This window comes from Epinephelus moara, chromosome 13, assembly GCF_006386435.1.
Source record: "Epinephelus moara isolate mb chromosome 13, YSFRI_EMoa_1.0, whole genome shotgun sequence".
NCBI lineage: Eukaryota > Metazoa > Chordata > Actinopteri > Perciformes > Serranidae > Epinephelus > Epinephelus moara.
The window spans coordinates 28,632,135-28,650,915 of NC_065518.1; the positions used below are offsets into that span (position 1 = coordinate 28,632,135).

General features: G+C 42.0%; 1 protein-coding gene across 1 annotated transcript in view; it reads left to right on the forward strand.

The window, feature by feature from the left end:
• The window catches only part of cacna1g (calcium channel, voltage-dependent, T type, alpha 1G subunit), a 210,569-nt gene that overhangs the window by 185,513 nt on the left and 6,275 nt on the right, over positions 1–18,781 (forward strand). The window contains exons 29-36 of the mRNA XM_050059547.1: positions 3,571–3,641; positions 6,573–6,651; positions 6,985–7,106; positions 9,265–9,687; positions 11,135–11,287; positions 14,054–14,176; positions 17,559–17,766; positions 18,086–18,255. Of these exons, the coding sequence (XP_049915504.1) occupies positions 3,571–3,641; positions 6,573–6,651; positions 6,985–7,106; positions 9,265–9,687; positions 11,135–11,287; positions 14,054–14,176; positions 17,559–17,766; positions 18,086–18,255 (1,349 nt within the window). The remainder of the gene's footprint in view (positions 1–3,570; positions 3,642–6,572; positions 6,652–6,984; positions 7,107–9,264; positions 9,688–11,134; positions 11,288–14,053; positions 14,177–17,558; positions 17,767–18,085; positions 18,256–18,781) is intronic.

The window sequence follows — 18,781 nt, forward strand, 5'->3', positions numbered from 1 at the left end:
AGTTGATGTTAGAGTGAAAAAAGCTGAGATGAAGTGAATGAGGAGATAAATGAACGGAGGAAAGGTATGTTGTGGGTGAGAGAGACATACAGTATTTCTGGAGAGAGAATAAAGGGTTGAAATGGGTGGAGAAGGCTCAGAATTAGGAAGGTCGAGCTAAAGAGACAGGTTGGATTTGGCAGGAGGTAAGAAGAGGAAGGAGAAAGCAAAACTGTCTGTGTGCTTCAGGCTGATTACTGTCCAGGTAATTAAAGATAAGAGAGGGTTGGAGGGAAGGAAACAGGAGTAAGAGGAGAGGAGACCCGACAGAAAGAGGAGATAAGACAGACAGGAGGGAAGCTCATCTGTTTTGTCTGATTACTGATCGTGTAATAAAAGAAGTAGCAGGGAAGTCATTATTGATTACTGTCACACAGAAGGCACAGGCACAAACACATGCTCTTGTGTGTAATGTGTGTGTGTGTGTTTGGCTGGGTACAATAGTTGGCTCGTTTTCTATCTGGCATCAACATGCATCTCATGTTCCATGTTCAGACTGTATCATTTACACACTGGCTCCATTGTAATCACATTTTATCACAATCTGTCCTCGCCAGTGTTGATGTACAAGTTACATCTTCGGTTTAAAGCTGAACTTTTCATCTCACATTCTGATTTAAACAACTTTATTCTATTCAAACTGCCTAACAATAGCTATCTAAATTGTTAGTATATAGTTTTTCAGTATCCTTTTTAGCTCTTTTGCTAAAAGCAAAAACGGTGAAAGACAAAACCTTAAGACTCCATTTACACCCTTTATTAAAATGCATCTTGTGTCCAGATTGTTTTAGATATGTTGATTAATACATGTCTCCAGTATCCACATTGAGATCCATATTCAGATCACAACTTATCATCTTTATCATCATCGATTCCACTGTTGTCATCCTCATTGCAACTGGCACTGTTGGTGGAGTCCATGCTAATGTTAGCATCTTCAGAATCTTCTGACACCTCCGTCACCATGGCAAAATGTGGGCTGATCGACCAGCAGTGCATGCAGTCTATCAAAAAACGGACAAGCTACCCTGCCCCTGCCACTATTCATGTTGCTATCCTTTGCTGTTCTGTATGCCAGCTAGTACTGCCCCCTGAAAGTCAAAGATTTGAATAATCAGTCAGAGCTCCCTCAGTCCACTTAGATTCCTTCAAGTCAAGCAGTGGTTTCTTTTTTTTTTGTCATTCAGTGTGCAGTGTAGGTCATTTCAGTCCCCAGATTTAGCTGCAAAGTGTCCAGTACAGACAGCTGTGGACCCAGACCCAGGGTAAGATGGAGGAAGCTGCCCACAGGAAGAGAGGCTTTGCCCGTCCAGGCTCAAAGATAACGTTATCTTCTGCCTACTGCTTTGAAGCAGTGAATTTACAGCTTGCAGCAACTTTGGCCAACATTTGATATCTAGTGTCAGCAAAAAATCGTTAGTGTAGTCATCTTGCATTAGCTCGGAGGGCTAAGTTGGCCTGAATGCCGCTGTCACCCTGACAGTCCCACTGAACCTTGCTCAAATTCTCAAGCTCTTCATGAAAAAAAAGAATTAAAAGTCAAATATTCCTATTGAACAGCCAAATCTAACTCAACTCACAGAATTCTGAGTCGGGTATAGCCCTAATGCCAGTTTCATTTGTTACTTGTTCGTTGACATTGTAGCCAGGACTGCTTGTAGCCATTCTCAACCATTTGCTTAGCCATTCTTTCATAAATGACTCAGTTCCAATATGAATTGCCAAGTCTTGCTTGTATAATTTTGTGGGACCACATTGAAAGCAGACATTGGTCTCGTCTGGACTCCATTCAGGGGCGCCTTGAATATTCATAAGCTTCATGTTCAAGTTAGACATGATTCCATATTTCTTCCCATGTAGTTGTTGCATGTGGATAGAAATCCCAAGTGCACTTATGTTCAGTGTGGTCACAATGTGTCCCTGACCACCTCCAGAGGTGGTTTGGCTGATCCAATCACAATCCATTCTCAAAGCGTTTTGGGTGCATTTACGCCTCATGTTGTCAGGCACTATCTGATTGCAATCCGATCACCCAAAATGCAGTTCAATGCAAGACGTAAAGAGGGTCTACCAGATGCAGCAGTACTATAGTTAGAGAGTGAGAGAGATGTCAATCAATCCCAGTTTGTGACACCAACAAGGTCCTGAGGAGAGGTCTCATCAGGCAACACTTGTGTCGGTGGATGATGGGTGTGAAGAGGCTTTAAGTACAAACAAGTATCCCCGGAGACATGCTGACACATCTCAGTAGAAAAAGCAGAAGTGTTAATAGTAGAATTAACGTTTGCTGAATGTCATTTAACTGCTTCAGTTTCAGGGTCCTGGTTTGTTACTCAGAATACACTGGAGCCATCGTTAATGTATTTCTACTGTGACAACTCAAGGATGCTATGGAGAGAAATGTATTTTAATTTGATGCAATGGGCAGAAAGGCAGGATTGCTGAGAAATGTGTGATGACTTTATTGTTTTGACTTTTTGGTTACACCCACCGGTGCATGAGGTCACTATGCAGTGAGTATCAGCAGCAGTCTTCCTCTGGCTGTTTGATTGGATCTTTAAATTTGCCAGGATGGGCTGCCAATCAAGCTGCTTCCTCTTTTGCTGTTGTTTACAATCTTTCCCTAGACCAGACCAATTTTATTAGAACATTCAGTATGAGCATGAACACTTAAGGGATCATGCAGGGATCACAGGATTCATACATATCCAGGCATACATTTAACGTGCTAAATTTTCTCAGTAATATTGCGCATTCTTAAAAGAATAGATTGACATTTTGGGATATGCCTGTTTGCTTTTAGTCAGGAGTAGGACAAGATGATCGTTACCACTCTCATGTCTGTATGGTAACTATAACAAGAAAGTCAACAGCCCCTTAGCTTAGCACAAAGACTAGAAGTGGATCGGGAAACAGTTAACCTGTCTCTACGCAAAGGTTAAAGAATCTTGTTTTCTTTGATCTTGTTTGTTTAACTTACTTGTGTAGGTTTAGGTCATGAACCTACTTGTGTAGATTACATTAAATAATCGAAAGTCTTTGCAGTTTTGCAGGGAGTTACTTGTTGGAACCTTTTCTTGGTACAAGCCTTGTTGGAGCTTTGTCGTCACTGTGAGGTTGCTAGGTAACCAGTGGAGACTTCTGGAAGTCACTGACCCAGAGCAAGAAAAAAATAACATTTCTGGCAATCTCTACTTTTCCACTTATTATTATGCATTATCTGTCAGTCTTGGTGCACCTTCATTGATACCCCATTGCCATACCGGTGACCTTATCAAACCGCAACCCCAATCAGAGAGATATGACCTCAATCAGGCGATGTAAAAGCCTAATGTTGTTCAATAAAAGGAAATCTGCGACCACACTAAAGGAGCAGGATTAGTCTGTAAGTAAGGAAGAAGTTGAGTCCTTTCAATTTCATAGAAGGCGTGATGGCACAAGTCCCTGTTCTGTTATGTAAGACTGAACAATTTTAATATTGGTGAGACAATCTTTCATTTTCTGTGTGTGTATGTGTGTGTGTCCCCACAGTTTTGAAGCTCTTGAAGATGGCGGTGGGGATGAGAGCTTTGCTGGACACCGTTATGCAAGCCCTGCCTCAGGTACACAGTCAATTCTGTTAAATAACATCCACCAAAGCCACTGAATTCTCTTTTCCTTCCTCATCCTCATTTTCCTCCATGGGCCTTTCATTTCCTACCACGTCCCACAGAAGCTGTCCCTAAAATTACATCCCAGGAGCAATTCTTTTTTGGTACATAGTCTTCTGTTTCAGGGCGTCGTTGTTTCCCATGAGCTTTTTATCAACTCTAGAGACCCTTATTTGCATAACCACCCCCTGCAGAGATCGGGAAGAGAATGTAGCTTCAGGTTTTGTTTTGAGCGATGGTGGGTGGATCGGAGGGCGGTGGAGTTGGTAAATTAGATCAACTTCCACAGTGTTTGGATTGAGATAAAAAATAACAGTCAATCCTGTGTTCACAGCATTCTTTGATACTACCTCTGTAATTCAGGGAGAGAGTGAGTGTTGTTCCAGGCTAATTCCTCCTAGAGCCTGTCAGAAGTGTTCATGATTAATAAATCCGATAATGGGGGGTGGTGGGAGTGTGAGCAGGTTGCCACATGCTGATTAGCATTGACAGTAGCAGCAGCCACAAATCCTACAGCTTTCATTACCTAAACCCACCTCTCTATCAAAGCATCTATTCCCCGTTATCTTTTTTTACTCTTGTCCAGGATCAGTTGCACTATTAAGCTTCTCATATTTTTATCCAGATTTTGCTTCTTCTTCTTCTTTGCTTCAGTCACTCATTCACGGCATTAATGCATGGCACATAGGCAGTTCACAGTGAAAACAGAAGCAGATTTACTACCTGAAATTATTACTAGTAATTTTTTAAAACAATGATATCTTGATTTCAGACAGAAGTACAGTAGGTACTCTCCCAGCACAAGAGCAACCTTAAGTGACATAAGTGTACGGGGATTGGTCGAACACATGAGCCAAAGCAGTACCACCACACTGCCATTTTCAAAAACCTGTTGACCTTGTAAACAACAGACAACATAAAACCAAAAAGCAGCTCCAAACAAAAAAAGTGGAAGACAACATGGACAAATGGGCCGACAGTTAAGTCCAGATACGCCGTAATTTTGAATCGTCAAAGGGGAATATAATAATCTTTGGTAGCCGGCATATGTCACTTCAGAATTCCTATATTGGGGCGCTTGTGGCTCAGAATGTAGAACGGGTTGTCCTCTAATCAGAAGATTGGTGGTTTGATCCCTGGCTCCTCCAGCATGTTGAAGTATCCTTTGGCAAGATACTGAACCAAAATTGCTCCTTATGGTTGTGGTAAACTACTAGTGTGTTAGTACATGTGAATGGTTGACTAAGTAGTGAGTGTCGTGTGCAAATTCCATGTTAGTGCCTGAAGGTGTGTGTGAATAGGTAAGTGTGGCCTGTATTGTAAAAGCGCTTTGAGTGGTTGGAGGACTAGACAAGTATGATACAAATGGAAGTCTATCTACCCGCTATTGGTGGTGCAAGTTTGCCTGATATCAGACAGGATTGTCAGCTTGTTACACTTTGTTTCCATCTTAAGTCTGACAGTGCATCCACTCTGATTGATTTCTGTGGGGGAGCAAGATTCAATTCTCCCTAACCAATCACTGGAGACTGTTATATCTGCCTGAATCTAACGTCATTTTAAGTCCAGGTGCAGGTTTTGCTTTAGGTTTTAAAGTGCAGCAGAGGGAAGTAAAAACAAACTACAATGTCGTGTGATATTGAGAAGACATGCAGATTTAGAACAACCTTGACAGCAGCATCTATTATGTGTATAGCGGTTGCCATTGTTTTTATTTCGTCATTGGTTCTGGCACACTGCTTATCAACACTTTACAACAGCTTGACAATTGTGTCAGTCCTGCCCATGGTTCTGATTGGCCAATCATGTCCCCTTAAGGTCCAGGTTTATTGGATTGTTGTTACATGACACGAATTCAGATGAGTCAGTCAACTTGGTGTGGTTGGTGGATTCCAAGGTCTGGACCCAGGCAGGGTGCAAATGCAAACAGAAGAAATACCCTTGAAGGTATGTAGTTCTCGGAAGAGCTTCCCAGCGCGCAGTTTCTCACGGGGAGTCCCCAGAACTGATCATTCCGAAAACACCCTCTCTGACTCCTTTGACTTTTTAGTGTGTCCAGGTGATGGAACACAAACCCTGCAAAGGGCTCTTGAATATGCGCTTGATTGTGACATACATTGCATTGTGCTCGAAGACTGAGGCTAAAGCTGCACGCCCCGATATAAAGCCATATTATTTCCAGCTGATGACTCACACAGAAGGCCTAGAAATAAAGAAACTGCAGTGTAACCTACTAAGACTAATCAATTTATTTGATGAACGTAATGTTAACAAATCTAGCAGAGCTATTAATCTTAGTCTACCCAACAGTGTCATCAGAGTGGCTCCCACACAGTGGGGAAATACTACACTGTAGATGTGCTACTTTTCAGAGATTTTTTTTTTTTCTTAAATCCACTAAATAATGTATTATGAAACGTTCAGCTAAAGCTTACTGCTCCCCAGCTAGTTTGCCAGACATGCTAACATTTGCAGCTTATGTTAGAAGAAATAAACACACTGTTAAATCCATTCCTTACATTTGTTTTCTGGTTTTGGAAAAGGTGCAAAGAAAGAAACCACCATCTAAGCTCTTTAAAGGTGGAGTATCGCTCTTACTACAGCCCCATGCTTACCGCTTCAACATGCAGGCAAATCCAAAGCTTGACAGGCCTGCCATGCCTAGTTACGGTTGCTAAGCTATAATTGGACAATAGCTGTTCGGTTGGGGTTTAGCGAATGGTCAGTGGCCATATCTTATATTTTCTCTTGGCTGCTTCCTCATGACCCTGCATTCATTTTCTCACTGGAATGAGCTGTTTGTTGTCTCTCATTATTGGTTTATTTTGCCTGAGATTTCTCTCCTCTGACTAATCCCTCTCTCTTCCTGTTGTCTCTCTGCAGGTGGGGAATCTGGGTCTTCTCTTCATGCTTCTCTTCTTTATCTATGCAGCCCTGGGAGTGGAGCTGTTTGGTGACTTGAGTAAGGACACACGCAGGCAGTCAGGCACACCAGACAGAGATTCACACACATACATACCACTCAGGCACGCAGGCTTGCACCAAGTGTTTAATTCTCCCCTCTGTGGGTTTAATCTATCTGATGTTAATTGCTTTCTAAAAACCCTTTGTTGAAATGCCATATTGATTTCTCTTTTTCAAAGTGTAGCTAGTAGCCTAAAGAGTAATAAAATGCTATTACAGTTATTAACATTATGTTGTTACAACTCTCTTTATCTTCATGACTGTCCTTTACTGTCTGGCTTTTCCCCTCCGTCTTCTGTCATCCCCTCCCTGCTCCACCTTGTCTTCCCAGTCTGTGATGAACTCCACCCATGTGAAGGTCTGGGGCGCTACGCCACATTCAGAAACTTTGGGATGGCATTTCTGCTGCTCTTCAGAGTTTCCACTGGAGACAACTGGAATGGCATAATGAAGGTGAAACTGACACTGCAGCCTCGGATCCTGAAGTCATAAATACACATACTGCACCTTTATTATTACGTATATTATGCACATCCATTGAGCAGGAACACAAGAGGCAGATTTAGTGGTCATGTGTTGGCACGGGAACCAATTTTTCTGCAGGTTACTACAATTTAGTGCTGTCCCTCCCCTCTATTCATCTTGCAAAAGCTGATTCTTTTTCACTCAGGGCCAGAAAATAGTAGTTTGTAAATGTTAGCTGTCGCTGTGCTCTTTTAGTGCAAGATTTGGTCAAATTTGAGCTTGAAAACAATTAAGATATTAGCATCTACATTGGCAGTTATGCCAAAATAGCACTTTTATGAGTTTCGTCTGTTGTCTCTCTGTTCTATTTCAGGTCAGAATCCCTACAAATCATGTTTATATTGGACAGTTGTGCACAGTGAAGTCCCTTGCCAACATTCAGTGCCAGTAGTAGTAGTGTGCCCTTTGTGTGGTGAGGCAGAAAGTAAGAGCGTGGAGGTCGTGGTGATGGATGCAGTGCATCTGACTTTCTCACCAGAGACCTGACTTCATGTCCCATTTTTATGGCTGTTTGTACCATCAACATGATCTTTATCTAACCTTAACCATACTGTCGCTGAAGTTATCCATGCAGGAATATTGCAGCCATGCAAACAGCTCTGTGAGGCTGTACCATAGAATGTATAAAACAATCCATAGCCATGATGCCACCCATTGCTTTGTGGATTCTTGTTATGAAATCTTGAGTGTGGCATTTTGGCCTGTCACCATCTCGGACTTTTGGAGACAGAATTGACCATATTTGGACGAGAGGGTGGAGCTAACCCTGATGCTAGCTGCTAGTTTGTTTAGCATGTGCATTTACAACTATGGCTAACTTTGATAATGGTAATACTAACCAAAAAAAAAAAAAAAAGGCCATTAAAGCAAAATGTATGTACTGGAAAACCGAACATCCAACTACTTAGAGGGTCTTTAAGAACAACCAAACACTGAACAAGACTTCTGTAGGCAACCAAAACATTACAATTAACTTTCATGAACTGAAAACACTCAGCATTTCCGGCAAGGTTATGTAATCTAACCAACATTGTTGCTGTGGTAGCAACAGATGTCATGCACCTGTCACTTAAAGTGGCTATGCCCTCAAAGGGCTGGACAGTGCGACATACATATACACCACACGTGCTATGCAGAAATCAGTCCATGCTATGACTAAAATTATCATGCTATGTAGCTTTGCGCTGCTCGTGTGAGACAGAGCCACTTGTTTAAGCTTAGGGTTTGTCTGCTTGTTTCTTTGTGAGGTGAATTGATAGTGCATTTCTATTTATAGTACATTGTGATACAGAGCCTGAATGCAGCCTACGGATCTGTTCATGAAATGCAGTGTCATGATGATACAGCCCCTTTGTACACCAGATGCACTGTATATAATGCAGACATGCCGAACTGTACTACACATGCAGCCTGTATCCTTGCAAGAAAGTGGAAACACTATACTATAGTATTAACATGAAGTTTAAACTTTTATGAATTGATGTTCTTTATAAAACCTGGTTTTAGGAGGTGCTGCAACCTCCTCAGCACCACTCCCTCCCATGTACATGGCAAGTGCATAGAAAATAATAATATTATATAAAGATATTTAAAACAGTGTCTACCTTTTTACAGCAATATATTCATTTGAAAGGTCTGACTTTTTAAACTGCACCCAACAAAAAATGTAATTCGTGTCAAAAAGCACATGGACGTATTTGATACTTCTACTTGCATGCTACAACTTTGTGGTCTGTGCTACAAAACTTTCAACCTCTGTAGCACCTGTGCTATGTGCAAAAAAGGTTATCATACAGCCCTGCCTTATTAACTGTAACTTTAGGCACTAAATGAAAAGCTGATCATGAAAGTCAGCAGGCTTTTTCCTCTGGGCAACATCAGGAAATGCTTTCCGATAGCTGTCAAGACACTTCAGAACTGACTAACTGACTGACGGGGGAATGCAATTGCTAGAAAGAAAACAGTGCCATTGGGCATTCAGACTGTCCTTATTAAACGTTTTGCAGAATCAGTGTTCTGTTTGAGAACTGCTTGCTGGTTAAGTTTTAGCTCATGTGCTCATGTCATGTTTTCATGTTTCTTCCAGGACACATTAAGGGACTGCGCTCAGGACACCAACACCTGCTACAACACCGTGGTCTCTCCCATCTACTTCGTCTCCTTTGTTCTGACCGCTCAGTTTGTCCTCGTCAACGTCGTCATTGCTGTCCTGATGAAGCACCTGGAGGAGAGCAACAAGGAAGCCAAGGAGGAGGCGGAGCTGGAGGCAGAGTTGGAGCTGGAACGGCAGTTAGAAGCGGGAGAGACAGCGCCGAGGTCGCCCCAGCTCAACCCTCTGGCACTGGGCACGGACAGATCGAGTTCTGGGGGCTCCCCCTGGAGGTCCACTGGAGGAGGGGACAGGGAGCAGGAAAGAGACGGTCCTATGGACTCGCCCACTGCTGATATAACCAGAGACCCTGTAAACATCAGAGCAGACCCCCCTTCTTGCCTGGATCCCCCACTGGAGGTGAGGAATATGTCTGGTATTGCTTGTACATTATGTATGAGTGTGCGTTAGAGATATCTGGAGTGTGTTTTGGTTGTTTTGTTATGACATCCCTGAGGGCACTTATAAAAGTTCTGTGTGCATAACTGTGTAGCTACATGCATTAACTTTAAATGCCTTAATCACACAGTTATGAGTGTTATCACAGTGTGTGTGTGTGTGTGTGTGTGTGTGTGTGTGTGTGTGTGTGTGTGTGTGTAGATAAGGTCCACATTATTGCACACACGTAAAAGTGAAACATGCTATCATATATTGTCTAGGTCAGATTGTTCGATTCTCAGTGGTCCACTCAGCATACTGCATGACATGACAGATGCTCTGAGGTCACTTCCTGCTGGGGGCCAAGCTGTGAGGCCAGTCAGATGACCCCCACGTCTCCGGTCATTAATTCTGACTCTGGTCCAAACCATTAGTTAATTCTCCGGCCCATGCTGAGGGACACTGAGCATTATGGATTGTATCTGAAATAATGGATTTCTTGGAAGGAATGTCTCTTCACTGTCTTAATGTAACAACCGTAAACCATATGTAAACAAACTATAGCGGATATGGCCATATTAGGACATACTCACTACACATTCTGGCATCATTTCAAAATATAAGTGGATGCATTTATGTGTGATGTGTCCTAAATCAGGATCACAGTTGTAAGTATAAAATATTCTCTCTGTAACTGATACTGACCCATATCCGCATGGTTTACAGTTTGTGTGTGTTCATGACTCTGTGTGTGTGATAGTGTGTGTGTGGCTGGTCCCTGTGGAGGACATGCCAGTCATAGACAGGTCACAGTGCCATGGGAAAGCTGGACCACAGGGTCTTGTTGTTCACTTTAACAGCTATTTCCAGACAGCAGGGAACTTTTTGGGGATAGGAAATAGAGGTCTCGCTATCGTTATGTTTCCCTCTAAGATGTTATCCGTCTCCCTCCGCCACTCTTCCAAAACATTTGTGGTTAAGCCGCAATCTCTTCTCCAGCCCTGTGGGAGACCAACTCTACTGCGGTGTTGTAGTGCCCCCTTGTGGGGCATTAAGTGGTAACACATGAGGGCCTGAGGTGGATGTTGGTAAGGAGGAGGTTGTATTCATTTGCAGCATTAAAATCCTAAGCCATTTAGTAAAGCACGTACAGGATTGGATACTAACTAGGATGTGGTTCTCTTACTTGGATGTGTTTCTTTTGTCTTGTTTCTTCTCGTTTGTTTCTGCCTGATCGACTGTCTTTTTCCCTCTGTTTCTTTCTTGTGATCCACTCTTTCTCTCGACATTTATTCATGTGTCTCTGTCTTGACTTCTGTCTTTCTTTCCCCTTGCCCTTGTCTATTTTTCCAAAACGTCTGCTGTCCCCCTCCTTCTCTTTCCCCCTCTTCCTCTCTCTGGTCTTTCCTTTCCTTCTGCATCATCTAAGTTTGTCCAGCGGAGAGCACAGTTTGACTCGGTCTCCCTGGTCATCCAGGGTTCAATGGAGGGAGAGTTGAGTTTGATGGACAACCTGTCTGGCTCTATCTGCCACTACTACGCGCTGCCCCCCAAGCCCAGCAAGCACAGCACCGACAAGAAGGTCAATAATCACCAGAATGATGACTCACTTCCTTCATTTCATATGTCTAGCGGGTCTTATTTCTCTCCGACGTGTAGGGCTGCACAAGTAATCATGACAAAATGAATATTACAATGTAGAGGTTGTGATATTTCATTATCAAGAACAAATCCAAAAAGGTTACAGATTGTCTTGTTTTCCGTTACGCAAGGCTGAATACATTCATATTCCTTGTTTTCAATGCAGTGTCACGCAAGGACTTTATTAAAACAGGTGATAATGAATTTAAAGGGTCAGTTCACCCATTTTATCAGTCAGTAGTCTCAAGCCATGCAAATAGTCTAGCCCAGGTTTTGATATATCTGACGTTGACATTTGTGCATCCACTCCCAGAGCAACAAACATGAAAGGAATTATGTTTGTCTGTTGTTCTGCTCACATCATTTAATAGTGAGGTTTTAAAAATTAAACAGCTACATGTCAGAAACAACGTCCTGGTCACTTAGGATAATCCACAGACCTCAGTGGAACTACTTTCTCCAGAGGAAATAGTCCCTATGAAAACTTTCCACAGGGTGTTCTGTGGATCATCAGTGGGAACAATGATTCCAGAGAGAGATGTTGTGGTTTTAAATGTAATTTTCCAGTGCTCTGAGCAGCACAAACAAAACTTTATTGACCTCCATGAGTTTTAAAGTGAGTCAGTCTTGTTTGGATTTACAAATCTGTTTTTGGTAGAGTATTACCTGCGTGCCAGTGAAGTTAAGATTCTGATTTGCAGAAAGGCGATTTAGGTGCATTGACTTTCAATGTAGTTACTGATGGGGCTATTCATTTTTTCTTATGTCTTTTAACATCTCAGGACCATGTTTAAAATATGTTTTTCCCTTTAAAGGGGAACTCCGCCTGTTCTCAAAATTCCGACATGTTACTCCTATGGTCTAAGACTGTCCAAAACTATTAGTGAACATAAACAGCTCTCCCAAATCCAAAAACTAGAGTGATAAAACTCAAGTTTGTGAAGTCAAAAAGTATAAAGTCTAAATATATAGTATAAAGTATTTACTTAAAACAGAATGCCAAATTCTGCTTTTCAAAATTATGCTCATTTTTCAGGGGAAAAAAAGGCAAATTTCACTTTAATTGAAAAGACTCCAGCTCATTGACATGCGATTAGGGGTCGCAAATAGATTTAATTTTGTTTAAGGGGTCACAAGCAAAAAACAGTTTAGAGTTAAGTAAGAAAATGTTTTGTTTTTATTTGGGTGAACTGACCCTTTAAATAAAGAAGCTTACAAGTATGGAGATGAGCTTGGTTGACTCTTGGAACAATAGATTTTTATTGAGAACAGGTGAAATTATCTCACCACTATTGGCAGAATTCACCGCTTATTTTAATGAAAATAACATTTTATGACTCAATACCACACTAAATTACTTAAAGATGAATAAAGTTTGTAAAGTACAGAATTCCTGGGCTGCACAGTAAAAAGACAGCTTTGCATACATTTAGTCCATGGAGCTTCATTTCATAAAATTCATGGAAAAAAACGTGATGTTTTGTACATATCGTGCAGCCCTACAGCCATTACCGTACTGGCATTCCTCCACATTGAATATTTTCCCCTTTCTAACCAGCCCTGTTGCCCACCACAGTGCAGTGCGTCATATCCCGCCTCAGCTATGATCTCATCCCCTCACTCACGTACTCACTCACTTATATTCATTCATGCTTGGCAGGTTTTTGGTCTGGTTCAGCAGCCTCAGTGACATGTTTGAGAGTTTGCTCTGTCTCCTCCACACACTGTTTGTGTCTGTATGTACATAATGCACGGCATGTCCACGTGTTTATATATGTGAATCCATCCTCTGCCAAACACCATTCCTGAGGCAAGGACATCACACTCTTGCACACAAGTCTGCAGAGTTATGGCTCAATCAATAAGCTATGGATCACTGCGTCACTGAATAATGCATCCGGGTGCCTCTTTTCCACATTTGAAGGCAAATTTTGGCCAATTACATTAGCATTGCAAAACCCCATCTTCTAAAAGCTCTAAATGGGTTTGAGATGTCATTATTAGATGCCATAGGCCACCTCTCTCCTACTGATATGCTAGCAGAAATGTTTTCCATTGAGTCTCGGGCCCTGCCCCTCTCTGCTCAGAGGGCCCATTTGCCTGTCAGAAAGCATTACCCCTGTTAAAGCAGGTACAAGGCCAAATATACAGCAGCTCCTCTTACAGAAGCCACAAACGCCCAAGGCCTCTAAACACTGCAAGACTGACGGCAAAGTTTGCACAGTTCAGTGATGTAGATTAAATCAAAACAAGGATAGGCACTTAGAGGCGTTTTGTTTGACTCTACGCCTCCACAGTTTTCAACTGACTGCGCATAACAGCACACACAATATCAATGATTCCCCTCCCTGTCTACTTGTTTGTTGCTGTAGAAGAGTGTGATTGTCTCATTTGCATCACATTACACACTTTGTCTGTCCAGAATCATCAGGCTGTGCTCGTGTGTCTGGACCCTGTCATAATACAACTGTTGGTAACCCCACAACACAATGATAAATCGTTTAAAAAGTCTAAATGTCTCCATGTGGTTTAAATTTTGCTTTGTCTTTCTTCCTTTCTGCTACATACCTCCAGCTTTATATATGTTGTTTTGAACATGTATTTACCTGTTAGCCACAGGTCTTATCTGTGTGTATCGTCCTTTATGTGTTGCACGGAGTGTGCGTTTGTTTTCTCTGCTCACCAGCCGTTGTCTCTTCCTGCCTAGATCCCTCTAGCGGAGATGGAAGCTCTGTCTCTGGCCTCTGAGAAATCCTGGTCCCTAGCTCTGACAGACGACTCGGCCCCTGACGATTTTAACCCCCTCTTTCTAACCACTCTGGAATGCAATGTACTGACAGTTCCTCTCTTTCTCTTTCTCCATCCCTCTTCCTCCTCTTCCCCTCTGCAGTATCTTGTAGTGTTTCCTTTCCCAGGGGACTTCCAAAGCCACTTGTCCCCCCACTACTCTCACACACAGGGATGTAACAGGTGTAGAATAACAGAAGCAAAACAACTGGATGCAAAATTAGCAAAACAGCTAATTTTCACCTGTAGTCCCAGCACAACCAAAAACATATAATGCAGCTATAATCTTTTTTATATTAAAAGTGTTGTATGTACCTTTCGTTGTTGCATATAACAACCTGTGGACTGATTTTATGTAAAGGACTCAGGACGAATCCAAAGGACTTGACTAGCTAAAGTTAGCTACCAAATGGAGTCAGCTAACGTGAATAAACGACCAACAACAGCGGCCCAGAGACGGACCTTCAGTTAATGTTATAACTCGAATTCAGTGCTGGCCGGTCTGTCTGGTCTGTATCCGGAGCTGCCGTCCACTCTCCTCCCGGCAAACTAGTGTCCTAGCGGCAGGGAGTGAGGCAGACAGACTTCAGGGTGCAGTAGCTGGTAAATTTTTGTCCCATTTGTGGTCTGACAAAAGTTTATTCATTAAATTCAGTGCCCCATATCATAAGTACAGCAATGCTGGTGCTGAAAAAAAAAATCTGAGAGTAAACGTTGACGTGAAATATATCGTGATATTGTGGTTTTAGCTGGCTAATGTTAGCTGGATTGTTAATGCAGATGAATTGCTAGCTTGCTAATGTAGCAAAATACTGTCTTAAATGGACTTTACATTTTGTCGCCACCCTTTTTGGTTAGCTGCACTATTTTAGTGGGACGAGACTGCTGGAATGAGAGGTGAGTCATTTAAAAAATTTGATGGATCAAATACACGCTGAATTAAACACCAATTCGATGCCCAGGTGCTCACTTGTGGTTTACATAATGGTCACCAATGGCATTACTAACAAGGATTTTCTAAAAGCTGCATACAGAACCTGTAATAATGGATCACATGACCAGAATATGAAAGGTGTTGCTTAAACTAATAAACACACCGAGATTTATCCTCTGATCCTGTAGCTATGCTCAGCTCTACAGAGCTTTATAAGGTTTTTCAGCTAATTGTTTTGGTGTTCTGACCTGCAATGTTTCAGTTTTGATTGAGTCTCACTGCTTTTATTGTTGCTTGATAAGCAGCTTGGAAAAAAAACAGTCAGAAAAACTTTGCAGTTAGCTGAACTTAGTGGAGCATTTAGCAGCTAAAGCTCTTTACAAAAAGAGACAGATATTTCATTTAGGAATTAAAGGAGAGTATTTGTGAGTTCTTCACCAATTCATGTCATTGTGCATTGATGTAGTACCAAATAATGCAAATGTAGTGGCTCATTTCTTACAACTCATTTGGCCATTTACAGTATGATGGATTACTTTATACCACAGCCACAGAAAATGTGGTAATGCTTTATTATACAGGTCCAATAGTTTCCGATAGTTTCTTATACGTAACTGTAAATTGAAAGGAAAGGTCTTGAAAAACAACTGTGTCATTTGTTATTAGCTGTAGGTGCAGTGGAGAAAGTGTTCAGTTGGTACACTTCCAGTTCAGTAATTCCATTATATTGCTTACAGTACGTTAAGAGTCTTTTCGTCCGTGGTGTACAGCAGCTCAGCAGCACATGGAAAAGGGTAAATCTGTCTAAAAGCATACAGTATACAGTAAGTGCCCAATAATAAATGACTTATGAACATACAGTATGGGAGCTTTTGCGGCTTATAAACCAAACATAACTGACTAAAGTAATTCAGAAGTTTTTTTTGATTTTCTCAATAATTAGCCCCAAATGACATCATTCTTACCAGGAAACTTTTGAGGAATTACCAGGAAATGGCATACCCATAATATGAGTGGTACCCAAAATATTTATACGTGAATAATATGAATGCATGTGGCTGGCATGTGTGAGTTAAAATCATATTTAAGAATACGTTAGCCATTGTTGAGGGTCATAAAGTCTAACCACCATTATAAATCAGTGCTTAAGTGCACACACAATAGCAACACTATTTATTTTATGTCCCACTGAAAACAAATGGATCCAGCTGAATTCATGGTAGCACAATAACGCATCCAAAATGTCTGGATCTAGAAAATAATGGACTTGCTGGAAGGACCGGCGCTGCTTCACATCAAAGCGTTATTTTTCACCACCACGTCAGTTGTCATGCACTGAAGCTTATGTATTCATCCTCACCAGGACTCATCTATACATTCCTTCATGATATCCTGTCCCACTGGGCCCTGTCATTGAAAGGTCATCCTCCACTTTAAGCTGAAAATGAATTAAATGTCAACTAGCTGTCAGGATATAATTAACAACCACTTTGGCTCGTTAATGATCACATCACTCCCTTGTAGTCACATGTCTTCCCCAGAGAGGGTCACTGTAACCTTGGCAGAATCCTGGCCAACACATGAGATGAAGTCGCTGTTAATTGGATTGTGCTGGGACGAACACACAAAAAAGAAAGGAGGGGAGTGAGGAGGTAGAGGAGTACAAGAGGCGTTGAAAGACCCTGGTGAATCTAACCATGTGCCCTCCAACTTTCTCTTCTCTTTCTCATTCCACCTTTCCAGCCTAATGTGTGTTACTCTCCAGTCCAGTCCAGTCCAGTCCAGTAGAGTAGTGCGCCTCCTCACCTGCCAGTTTGAAGTTTTCTCTCCTTTTACTCTTATCTCTTGATTTCCTTTCTTCTCTCTCTCTTTCTGTAACCTCCTTTTCCTTCCTTCTTCTTTTCCTTGGTTTACTGTCCTTATCCTCTGTGCTTTACATGTGAGTCCACGTCTTTTCTCACGGTCCTTTCCTATCAGTCTTCTTCTGTGCTTGTACTTGTCTTCTGTCCTCTGGTGTTGTGGTAGTTTTCGCTCTTCTCAGAGTTGTTGTGTGTTTGCTACTGGGGTGAACAGTGCGCTGGAGCTCCAGTAGCTCTGTGATGAATGTAAACTGGTTTTGTAATGGGTCAGGCTGCAGGACACTGCCCCAGCTGACACACAATCACGGAGCAGGCTTGCGTAAAGTTACATGACTTCTGGGGGAAATGGAGACACAAGACGCAGAGTGTGTTGCGCTTGAAAAAAGAAAGTGCTCAGAAATTTCAGCCTAGCACAGTCTCGTTTCTGTGATCTGTGGCAGCTTTGTGCCAGTCAACTCCAACATGCAAAGATCCTGTCTGTTTTCTGTGTATGCTAATGACCACCGCCTCTTTGCTCACAAAGATTTCAACTTGTGAATTTGTTAAAAAGAGTGTGAAAGAGCTTGAGTTAAAGAGTAGCCCCAATCCTTCCAGCCCCAGAGAGACCCTGACTCTCTTCTCTCTTTCCACAGCCAGAGCAGCTAGATCCTGGGGAGCCACTGGAGGACAACCTGCTGAGCGTCAGGAAGCCTGCGGTGGGACGCACACACTCCCTGCCCAACGACAGCTACATGTTCCTCCCCCTGCAGCCCTGTGGCAACACGACTGTGGCTTCAGCACATCTTCTAGCACAGACACAGGGGCCTGAGCACATACTGGGCACCCACAGGTCCCAGTCAGGTAATGTATGATACAGTATTCATTTTATTTCCAACAAATGTCACAGTAAATTGAAACAAGCACCCTGCGACAAAACAACACCTGAGCATTATTTACTGTTTTGTGAGAGACCACAGGTGTAGCTTGGGAGCTTATTTATTTGTTTTGATCCAGAGTTTGTGACACCTCATTTGAATAGGACAGACACAGTAGGCCCTGATTTGTAACATAATGAAATTTGACATCAACCAAGGAAGATACAGCTGAAATCCTCTGAGAACGAACACACCTGCTGTACCTGTTTTGTTTCACATTCAGTGCTGTGCTTGTTTGTGTGCAGGCTCCAGCAGCTCGGTGCGTTCACAACCAGAGGAGCGTTCCCAGCAGCTGACCGTTCCAACAGACCTCTTCAGACCTATCAGCCCCCACAGCCACTCAGACTCGGAGAGTATACTACGACTTCCCCCTCCCAGACGCACACACACATTCAGCCGCACGCTTCGCAGACAGGTGACTAAATCGCACTGATTCCGATTTTCACTTTACTCTGAAATCACTTTAAAAGCCTGTCTGTGTCTGTACTGTATGTGATGACAGCTTAGTGGTTCTCATCCATGTGCCATTTAGCCCCAATGATCTGGAAGTTTTGATTCACGCCAAACACTACAGAGGGTGATTTCACTGCTTAAAGCAGCTTTCTAGGAGAGACAAAAAGCTGAACTGGAGTGTTTGATGTGAATAAAAACTTAGAGTATGTGGGCTGTTGTTGGGAAAAATTAATTAATGATTTCTTTTTTTTAAATCAAGATGTAATATTTTGAGAAAACGTGTAAGTTAGGTGTCCTAATTTAAGTTTTAACACTGAGAAAAAAAATGAGAGTAAAGACGTGTCTTTATTTTTTTTAGAAATATTATTTACATATCTATAATTTATTGAAAGGAATACTTTATTCCTCAAGTCACCATTTGTATATAAATTACTCATCTTGTGTTACCTTGAATTCTTGACGAAAAGTTTGTTTTTCTAGCATGCCTC